General features: G+C 37.5%; 1 protein-coding gene and 1 long non-coding RNA gene across 2 annotated transcripts; one reads left to right on the top strand and one right to left on the bottom strand.

Moving 5' to 3' along the window:
* The first annotated feature begins 857 nt into the window (after positions 1-857).
* LOC112328644 (uncharacterized) lies at positions 858-1,703 on the top strand. Its single transcript, XR_002983716.1, has 2 exons — positions 858-1,248; positions 1,387-1,703. It is a non-coding gene; the product is annotated as an uncharacterized LOC112328644 (long non-coding RNA).
* On the bottom strand, positions 1,692-2,783 carry LOC7490032 (uncharacterized). Its single transcript, XM_002313810.4, has 2 exons — positions 2,211-2,783; positions 1,692-2,085 (listed from the first exon to the last, which is right to left on the bottom strand). The coding sequence occupies exons 1-2, from the start codon at positions 2,676-2,678 to the stop codon at positions 2,023-2,025; spliced, it is 531 nt and encodes a 176-aa protein (XP_002313846.2). The 5' UTR covers positions 2,679-2,783; the 3' UTR covers positions 1,692-2,022.
* Positions 2,784-11,288: the final 8,505 nt, after the last annotated feature.

The raw sequence follows: 11,288 nt of genomic DNA, 5'->3' as shown, positions 1-11,288 counted from the left end.
TAAATCATTTGTATTTTAATATATTTAATATTAATATTTTTTTGGTTTTTTTTAATATATATGTAAGAATAACTTTTCTTCATTTTCATCTCCAAGCCAAAAATAAAAATAAAAAACAATTTTATTTAGCTTTTTCCCCTTGATTTTCTCTAAATGAAAGAGCTAAAATGACTAAAGACCCAAACATCCACTCCTTCACAAGAAAAGGGACTGAAAATCCTGCTTAGAGGTGGAAACTACAGTCAGAGTAGGCCATCCATCATCTCCGTCCAGGCCTCGTTTTAGCCCCCAATTACGATCCGTCGGATTTAAACCACCATTAGATTAGGAGACTAAGGACGAGATTATCATCGGCTTGGATGTATCGAATGTTCTCGGGTTGCCTCATATTTTCCTTGATCTAATTAATCAACACTGGGTGGTGATGGAGATTTATCGCGGCCTCCTACATATCTATCTATTAAAATAGTCAAAAACATTAAAACAAATTATTTAAAAAAATTTTCTTTCATCACCATAATTTTTCTCAATACTTTTCTAAAAGAACTAAAAGCATTAATATTAGATATATTTAAGGAACACAAGAGTTGTTAAAATGACTTTTTGTACATAAACAAAGGTTATATTTGTACTATTCAAAAATCTATAACAATCATTTAGCTTTTCTAAATAGTTTTTGATGCTAATATTAAATGAATTCCAAAAAAACAATTGTAGATAGTGTTTGGTATTATGATACCAATTGCTTTTTATTTAAATTTTTTTTAAAATAATATATATTTTTTATTTTTTTAGAATTTATTTTTAATATTAACATATAAAAAAATTTAAAATAAAATAAATTTAAATTTAAATTATAACAAAAGCACGGCCAGCTGCGGAGCTAAACGAGCTCGTGTTGCTGAAGTTATGGCCAAATCTTGCGTTGTCTGACGGCCACGTTTTCTTAATTGTCTCATTGAGTCAGCAGTGACTTGAGCAAAATAAATTTGGCGAAATAAATGAAGGACCTTTGCGTGTGTATTGATGAGGGCCATCTCATAAGCAAATGCTATTTTAGAAGAAAAAATAACTAAACTAAAATGCAAATCAGGAGATCAGTGGAAGCACAGAGCACTAAGTTATAATCCGGAACCCACGGATTGAAGTATTCCATCGCCATCGCCATCGCCACCGCCACCAGTGGGTGGTTGTCAGTTGTCACCATGGCTTCAAGTTACGGCAACTTCATTTTTTTTTCACAAAAAAGTAAGTAAAAAAACTTATTTTATGTAACTCTGTTGTAAAAAACAAATTAAATTTGATGAAGTCAATTAACTTCAAGTCATGTAAAAAAGAAAACCCATCAATGTGAACTGCGCTCACCATTCTGTGGCAATTGTGTAGGCTGCATCTCTTGCCAAGACGCCTGGACACTTCCATTACTTCCTCTGCGCTTATGATCTTTCCTTCAAAAGCCGGAAAAGCACCTTTCTTACCATCTACGCCACGTTTCCCTTTTTCCGTGATATATTCTTGTAAACTAATCTTTGTGTAAACTACTAAATTAGAACCACTCAATAACTAAATCACGAAAAAGTGTGTTTCACTGCGAAGTTCCCATGAAATCTCAGCACCCAGTTCGTGGATAGATAAGAATAGCGCAAATGAAACACACTCATGTTAAGAAATAAAGATCATAACACGACAGATTGCATTACCAATACTACTTGATTTAGTGGAAGTTATTCAACAGCAAACATTTGTACATACCAAAACAGCAAAATACCACTCGTTCCATGGGGAGCACAGGGGAGGGTTTTACTAAAAGGGGAAGTATGAAGGAGAGAGATTGCTGTTTAGAGTCGAACAAAAAAGTAAAGCCACAAAAAATAACCAGAAAAAGAAGAAGAAGAAGAATAAGTTAGACAAAATCTCAGCTCGGTTGCAGTCTCACAGTGCACAGCAGAGATAAATGAAATTTCCCTCCTTTGAAAAAATGGCCATGTCTCTCTCCCTCACATCCCAGGATTTGCTTCTCTTTCACTTTGGATAACATTTCATTGCACCATCTTTACAACTTAACCCTCCTTCAACCAACACTTCCTGTAACATATAAAGAAGCCAAATTAGATTTCGTTAATTCTTGTTGCGAACTTTAACTTCAGATATCAAAAAAATAAAATAAAAAAAATCGAAAGGAAAAGGAAAGAAAACAGGTTTTGTCGCACCTGTGTTCTCTTGTTAGCCAGTCCCTCTTCATGAACAAAAGTAGGCATCTCTTCAACAACTCTATCCAAAACCCCAGCGACCCTATCGCTCTTCTTAGGTGCAATGTGACCCCTCTTTAAGCCCAGTTTTTCCTTCCACCAGCCTGAAATCTTTGGTGCTGGGAACGCATTATCATACTCATCATCGACAAGTAACTCATCTCGTAAGGTCATTTTTCGCTGTTGGTTGGTGCAGTTATCCTTCAAAGGCAGCATTGTACCCTCGAAGAAGATTTCATCTGCAGGAATCATGGAGTCGTTTTTCACTGAGAACTCGAAATCTGTGGAAACTGGTGCTTCTCTATAACTGCTTTCATACTTGTTAGCTTTTTTTGCATCAGCAAAATCATTAGAGAAGGAAATTCTTGGGTCCATAGAGGAAAAGTAAAAGCTTTGTTGCTCACCGTTGAACATTTTCAACCATGCCATAAACTTTCAAACCAACAAAATTTGAGTATTTTTATGTTGTTCCTTCTCTTTCACTGTTTAGAATCCACATGTAGATGTTTGCATTTATATAGAGGTAATATTGTTTTATGTGTACACTTAGCAGACATCTCATGTTACTCAAATTTGTCGGTTTTTGATTAAAGATGAGGATAATACATTTTGTATTATAATTCTACAATATTTAATCACTATGAATCAATTGTTCAAAGCTAGCATTATTGACTCTAGAGTGTGCTCAGTAGGCTTCATGCAAGTGATGCTTGGCAAGCAGATAAGACCATTATGATCCTAATACTCTGCTTGATGCGGCCAGATCAAGCCAGCATTCATTTTAGAAGGACTCGTGATCATTTGACCATTAACCACGAGAGTCCTTTTAAAACACAAATTGCATATCCAAACAAGGCCCTCCCTCGGGACGAATCCAGGATCAGAAACATGGGGGGCCAAGAGTTTTTCTCTTTAAAGAAAATAGAGAAAATAATTTAAAAAGAAATTTTTTTAAAATTTTAGCCGATCATTTTTTGTGCCGCAATCTCAAACGCATCTCTTTGAACATGTGACTTTTAGAGTTAGTGGGTTTCTCATATTCCTTTTCCTATATTTTAAGCTTAGATCTCCACTTGCATTCACCTACTAACTATGGTTTTCAAAGGCCCATGTGGGTTTGAGCTGTGATCTGATTGTTAATCCAATAACTATAGAAAGCAGGGTCTCTCAACTCCAGTACAAAACAAGAAATTTTCTGCCATTCTTTGACTATTCATTGCAGTTGAATAGATAAAAGGATTTTTGGTTCCATCCCCTTGAATTAGGCTATTGACATTCACATGGTTAATCTTCATCATATGGAAATTCCTATGATTCATCAAATGGGGTTTTGACAAGTGGTTGATTCTCACACTACAACTGCAAGAAGCTTTGAAAACGCCCTAGACCTTGGACTTACTTCATGGGCTTAGTGGACCCTGTCTCCTGCTTGGTCTCCCATCTTGTTAACAAAGTTTGTCTTTTATGTTTCTCTTAATCTAGCAAGAATCTAACAGAAAATTGTGTTCAACTCAAAGAACGCGCGAGATCGTTAAAAAAAACTATGTACTTTTATCGGGTGCTTTGTATGTGGCCCAAAAATCTGCTTCCTGAAGTCTCCCTACCATGCTTTAATATGAAGCGATGACTGCAGAAAAAACAATGGATGATTAGGCTATTCTATTTCACGACGTGCTTAATGTAATTGTCCTCAGATGAGATTATTACAGGCAATATTTTGATTGCCTTCAGCTGTTTGCTGCTTAAATCAAGGAATAGTGGAGAAAAACTCACCACAAAAGTAATTGCTTTTATACTTAGCCTTGCACGACCAGTAGAATCATGACAGCTGGAAACCAAGCAATTGCTTCCAAATGAAAAGTAACATTGCCTTCCTCTCAAAGCAATCCTTTCCTCAAGCAGGAAATTGAGATTGTATGAACTTGATATCTTCCCAAGTGGACTCTTCCTCACAAAGATTCGACCTTCGCACCAGATCCTACACCACTGGTTTGCTATGCCTTTTCACAACCTCCTTGCTAGGATAGTTCTGTGAATGAATCCACCACCACTAAAATCACATCTTTCCCTTCAGACTTGGGCAGGCCTTCTATAAACTCCATGGATATATCACTCCAGTACTGTGATGGAACGGGTAGCGGCTGAAACAACCCTTGACTAGCCACATTTTCTGATTTGTTTCTAGCACGCACATCACAAGTATCAACCAATTCTTTTATTTGTTGTTTAAGACCACGGCAATAAAAGAGTGGCTTCACTATCTTGTACGTGTTATGCACAGCAGCATGCCCACCAATAGCACTTTCATGCACCTTCTGCAAGAAAACATTTCTGATAGAATTTGAACCGCCAAAGAAAATTATTCCCTTATAACTCCTCATAACCCCATCCTTGTACACTCATAATTTGGATATGTTTTCTTATCCAAAAGCACAGCAGCAATTAATTCCTTCACTGCAGTATCTTCCTCATAACTAGATAACACCTCTTTAATCCACTCAGGAATCACCATGCTTATAGCCAAGCATTCCCCTTCATCCCTTCTTGACAATGCATCCACAACCACATTTTCCTTGCCACTTCTATACAAAAATTCATAATTCAAACCAAGAAACTTTTCAGCCCCTTTTTTCTGAATAGAAGAGTTAATCCTTTGCTCTAGCCTGTATTTCAAACTCTCATGGTCAGTTTTAATAATAAACTTCCCATGTTCCGGATAGTGCCTCCATTTTTGCACAGCCATCAAAATTGCTAAGAATACTCCTCATAAATGGATAGCCCAAAATGCTTATTGTTGAGAACTTACTGATATAGGCTAACGGTTTCCCTTCTTGCACCAGAATTGCTCCTAAGCCAAAGTCACTAGCATCAGTTTCCAGTGCGAATGGCTTTGAAAAATCAGGTAATAAAAGCACTGGTGTGGTGTTCATTGCAAGTTTTAGTCTCTCAAATGCTGCCTCAGCTTCTTCATTCCAATGAAAGCCATCCTTCTTTAATAACTCAGCTAGTGGCATGCTGATGATTCCATAATTTTTGACAAATATTCGATAATAAACCTTAGCACCATTCAACTCATCTAATAAGTCATCTATTAGAGGAATTGGAGATTTATCATTGGTAATGATATCATTGAGATGACGATAATCCACTCAAAATCTCTATGTTCCATCTTTCTTTTTAACTAGCAAAACTGGTGAGGCAAAACGATTATGGTTGGGCTGAATTATTGCTGACTATATCATCTCTTTAAACAACATTTCTACTTCATTCTTCTGGTCATAGCAGTGCCTACAAGGCCTGGTATTCATTGGTTTATAACCAGGAATTAATGGAATGCTATGATCATAATTAAAACCTTGTTGATGGTAAACCAGTGGGTTCTGCAAAGATATCTTGATATTCCAGTAATATATCTTTAACTGATGAGTGTACATCAGCAGTAGGTCTGGATTTCCCAGAGATAGAGAACAACTGAGTTATAACCCCATTGACGCTCTACTTCAAAAATTTATACACCTTCTCTGCTGAAATAAACTTCAGTTCAGCTTCTTCTGTCATTCCTCTCAAAAGTACCTCCTTCCCGTCTTTCTTGAATAATAAGGACAATTCAACAAAGTAAAAAAAAGAAATGGGACTGAAACGTTTCATCCAATCCACTTCAAGGACAATATCACTGCCAACCAGCTTCAGAAATATCAAATTGGCAGTGCATTTGCCAAGAAAATCTTTTAGCCTTGCACGGCATCACTTTCCCATTGGCAACGGTAACGTTCAGGGGTATAGTTGGTGTTGGTAGGTTGAGGGTGGTGAGGGGTTCAAATAGCGACAGTGGTTAACGGTGCAGTTGGCTGGACGATGATGCATTCAATGAGTGCATACGTTAATCGAGTTTGTCGACTGTTGTTTAACGTGGTAGACTGAGAAATTGAATGAGGAACCAAAATAGGTCAATTACATCATACAAATGAAAAGAATTTGGCACAAATGGTGAATTCTGCCCCCCCCCCCCCCCCCACTTTTCTTGTACCTTCTCAAGAAATTGTCAACTAAGAAAGGGATGGATAGAAGAAGAGGTCTTGGTTGTGCATGGACTTGATCAGATGTATCAAAGACGAAACATGCATGTTAAATTTTTAATGTTTATGTTTATGCAGTTACCGAGTAGATTAATTACTAATTCAATGTTTTGCAGGAACCTTTTTTTCACATTCTTCCCGGCATGAAAGGGCTAAGAATTGAGTTCTGTTGAGAATTATGTTGCTGTGTTTTGTGCAGGTGAAGGGATGCACAATCAAGAACAACAATGCTGAGTATTGAAAAACACGAACTACACACAAGGTATTTGATAAAATGTCTCAGTGAGTATTTCCTTAACTTCATGTCTTTAAATACATGAGAAAACTTAACAAACTTTCCTAGTTAACTGCCACTAACTCTGTAGTGGACAATGTGCTGCCACCAACTCTGTAGTGGACAATGTGCTGCCACTAACTCAGCAACAACTTCAGAAAAACAAGGGATTTACTTTGACCAAATCAAAACAGAAATGAAAGAAAAGAAAACAGACAATACTTGATTGAATAACAATTAGACAAACTAAAACACTAGAGTTAAAATGTCAATTGTCTAACACTCCTCCTTGACATTTTGACGATAAATTCCAATCATTTGTCTTAATGTCTCAAATCTCTCTTTAGGTAGTGGTTTGGTAAATATATATGTAAGTTGTTCTTCGAAAGAACAATGAATCAGCATCACTTCATTAGATTGTTGAACTTCTCTAATAAAATGAAACTTGATTTTGATATGCTTTGTACATCCATGAAAGACTGGATTCTTTGAAATTGATACTGCAGAACTGTTGTCAGACATGATTTTAGTAGCTTCAATCTGTTCATGTCCCAAATCCTTTAACATTTTCCTCAACCAAATTGCTTGGTTGACAGCAGAGGCAGCAACAATGTACTCTGCTTCTGCAGTGGACTGAGCTGTTGTCTCTTGCTTCTTTGAACTCCAGGTGAATACACCTGAATTGAGTGAGAATAAATACCCTGAAGTGCTTCTTGAATCATCAACACAGCCTCCCCAGTCACTGTCAGTATAGCCTTTTAGTTCCACAGCTCCTTCTGATGATCTTGGACAGAAAATACCAAGATCAATGGTACCTTTAATGTATCTAAGTATCCTTTTTGCTGCAATAAAATGAGTCTCCTTTGGGAAATGCATGAACCTTGAAAGAATGCTCACAGCAAACAATATGTCAAGTCTGCTTGCTGTAAGATATTGAAGGCTGCCAATTAAGCCTCTATACAAACTTTCATCCACTTTTTCAGATTCATCATCCTTGCTAAGCTTGATACTTGTTGTCATAGGAGTCCCCACTGGATTACAATCCTGCATTTTGAATCTTTTTAGGATGTCTGAAGCATACTTCTTTTGGCATGTAAAAATGCCATGGCTGGATTGCATCACTTCCATTCCAAGGAAGTAGTTCATCATTCCAAGGTCAGACATCTCAAACATCTTCTTCATTTCATCTTTGAACTCTTGGATCATTCCAAGTTCACTTCCTGTGATGAGCATATCATCTACGTAAATAGATACAATTAGAAAATGGTTACCACAGGATTTCACATACAAAGTTGCTTCATTTTGGCTTCTGCTGAACCCAAGTTGAAGCAGATGTGTGTCCATTCTGTCATACCAAGCTCGGGGAGCTTGTTTCAACCCATACAAGGCCTTCTTAAGTAGATACACATAATCTTCTTTATTTTTAACAACATACCCATCAGGTTGTTCTACAAAGATTTCTTCAGCAAGAAATCCATTCAAGAAGGCAGACTTGACATCAAGTTGGTGAATCTGCCAAGAGTTATGTGCTGCAAGTGTAATGAGAAGTCTAATAGTATCATACCTTGCTACTGGAGCAAAGGTCTCTAGGTAGTCCACACCATATTGCTGAGCATAACCCTTTACCACCAATCTAGCCTTGTATTTGCATATTGACCCATCTGGATTGAGTTTTGTTTTAAAAACCCATCTTACACCTATCACCTTGCGATGCTTAGGCCTTTCAATCAGCTGCCATGTTGCATTTTTGTTGATCATTTCCATTTCTGCCTCCATTGCTCTCCTCCATGCTGGAAATTCTTGAGCTTCAGTATAGTTGGTTGGTTCTAGAATTGCCATGTTGCATCTTAGGTGAATATCTTCCAATGATCTTGTGCCTCTAACTGGAAAGTCATCCACTGATTCATCAGCTACCAGTTGAGGTTGAATGGTGAATGGTTGATCAGAAATCATATTTTTCTGATGTTCCCAATCCCATGTGATTGCTTCATCAACCTTCACATCTCTGCTGAGAATTACTTTCTCTGTTTGTAAGCAAAGGATTCTGTATCCTTTGGTAGTTATTCCATAGCCCACAAGAACTCCCTTCTGAGCTTTGTTGTCAAGTTTGCTTCTCTTTGGCTCAGCTATATGATAATAGCATATGCTGCCAAATATTCGAAGATGATCTACAGCAGGTTTGACACCATTCCAGCCTTCATATGGTGTCTTGTCCTCCAATGCTTTGGTTGGAAGTCGGTTCAGTAAGTAAACAGAGGTATTGACTGCCTCTGCCCATAATTTGTTTGGCATTTTCTTTTCAAGTAAGAGACATCTAGCCATCTCCATTACTGTTCTGTTCTTCCTCTCACACACACCATTTTGTTGTGGTGTGTATGGTGTAGTGTACTGGTGCACAATGCCTCTGCTGTTGCAAAACTCAAGAAACTGATTTGAGGTATATTCAGTACCATTGTCAGATCTTAAGCACTTAATTAGCATGTCACTTTGATTCTCAACTAAAGCTTTGAATGTTTGAAAGATTGTAAATACTTCACTCTTAAATTTGATGAAATACACCCAACACATCCTAGTATAATCATCAATAAAGAGAATGAAATACTTGTTACCACATAATGAGGCTGTCTTCATAGGTCCACACACGTCAGTGTGGATGAGCTGAAGCTTTTGGCTGGCTCTCCATGCTTGCCCTTTAGGAAATGGTGGCCTGGATTGCTTGCCAAGTTGACATGTTTCACACAATTGAATCTCACCATTCAATGTAGGCAATGCTTCAACCATTTCCTTTTGTTTCAGAATTGACAAGCCCTTTTGATTGAAATGGCCAAATCTTTTATGCCAAAGATTTGAAATATCCTGAGTAGCACTCACATATGCATGATTAGATACTTTATCCCAGTCAACAACAAAGCTTCTGTTTTTCATCTTTACACAGAACACTTGTTCTCCAGAAGGATCAAAGATAGTGCATTTATGATCCTTAAACTGAAGAGAATAGTTTTTCTCCATCATTTGTCCAACACTCAACAAATTTTGACTGATTTCAGGTATGAATAACACATCAGGAATGATTTTGATACCTGAACTTGTTTGAACATTTACTGACCCTCTGCCTTTGACCTCCAGAAATTCTCCATTGCCAACCTTTACTCTGGATTTGTAAGATTCATTAAGGGTTTTGAACATTCCAGCATCATTGCACAAATGGTGTGTGCATCCACTGTCGATAAGCCAAGTATCAGCTGAATCATTTGTTGAGAAACAAGTGACAGCAAAGAATTGCTCCTCCTGTGTATCAACTTCATCCGCAAGGTGAGCTTGTTGAGGTTTTGGGTCTGAATTTTTAAACTTGCAGACCTTTGTGATGTGCCCTGATTGCTTGCAATTTCCACAAATTGCATCTGGCCTCCACCAGCAATATTTTTCTGAATGTGTGTTTCTTTTGCAGTGAGTGCAGGGAGGAAACTTCTTCTGTTTTGAACCTTCACTGGTGCTGCCCCCTTCATTTTTGCCTTTACTTTTCAGATTAAGCAACTTCTTTCCTTTTCCAGCTTGTTGTTTTTGCACATAAAAGGCTCCTTCAGTCAATCTGTCTTGCCTGATTGTTCTTCGTTGCTCCTGTGCTTGAAGAGCACTCATTAGTTCACCTAATGAGATTTTACTGAGGTCCTTTGATTCTTCCAGAGAGGAGATTTTGGATTCAAACCTCTCAGGAAGAGTCACAAGAACCTTCTCCACAATCCTGCTGTCAGGAAAGTCTTCTCCAAGTAATCTGATGTTGTTGATAATTAGTGAAATTCAATCAGAATACTTGGAGATTGTTTCATCTTCTTGCATGTTAAGTGCCTCAAAATCTCTCTTCAAATTCAGCACTTGCATTTGCCTTGTTCTGTCACTGCCTTGGTATTCTTCTTTTAGTTTGTTCCAAGCCTCTTTGGCTGAATTGCATGCCATAATTCTGTAGAAAATGCTTTCTGCCACAGAATTCTGGATGATTGATTTTGCCTTGGATTTCTTTGCCTTTTCCTCACTGCTGAACTTGATTTGAGCCATAGTGGGATTTGTTGGTAAGGGAGCTACTGGTTTGTCTTCGGAAACAATTTCCCAAAGATCATAAGCTTCAAGAAAAGCTTGCATCTTCACTGACCAAATGTGGTAGTTTTCGCCAGTGAATATAATGGGGGAGTTTAAAAGTAGGTTGTTGGATGTCATTTTTGAGATTTTGAAAAAGGTGTTTTGGTCCTGTAAGATCTAAGAGGGCTCTGATACCACTCTTGAGAATTATGTTGCTGTGTTTTGTGCAGGTGAAGGGATGCACAATCAAGAACAACAATGCTGAGTATTGAAGAACACGAACTACACACAAGGTGTTTGATAAAATGTCTCAGTGAGTATTTCCTTAACTTCATGTCTTTAAATACATGAGAAAACTTAACAAACTTTCCTAGTTAACTGCCACTAACTCTGTAGTGGACAATGTGCTGCCACCAACTCTGTAGTGGACAATGTGCTGCCACTAACTCAGCAACAACTTTAGAAAAACAAGGGATTTACTTTGACCAAATCAAAACAGAAATGAAAGAAAAGAAAACAGACAATACTTGATTGAATAACAATTAGACAAACTGAAACACTAGAGTTAAAATGTCAATTGTCTAACAAGTTCGTTAGATGAAAGAAGCTTCCTTA

This window comes from Populus trichocarpa, chromosome 9, assembly GCF_000002775.5.
Source record: "Populus trichocarpa isolate Nisqually-1 chromosome 9, P.trichocarpa_v4.1, whole genome shotgun sequence".
NCBI classification, from domain to species: Eukaryota; Viridiplantae; Streptophyta; class Magnoliopsida; order Malpighiales; family Salicaceae; genus Populus; species Populus trichocarpa.
This window is presented reverse-complemented; position numbering and strand designations above follow the sequence as displayed.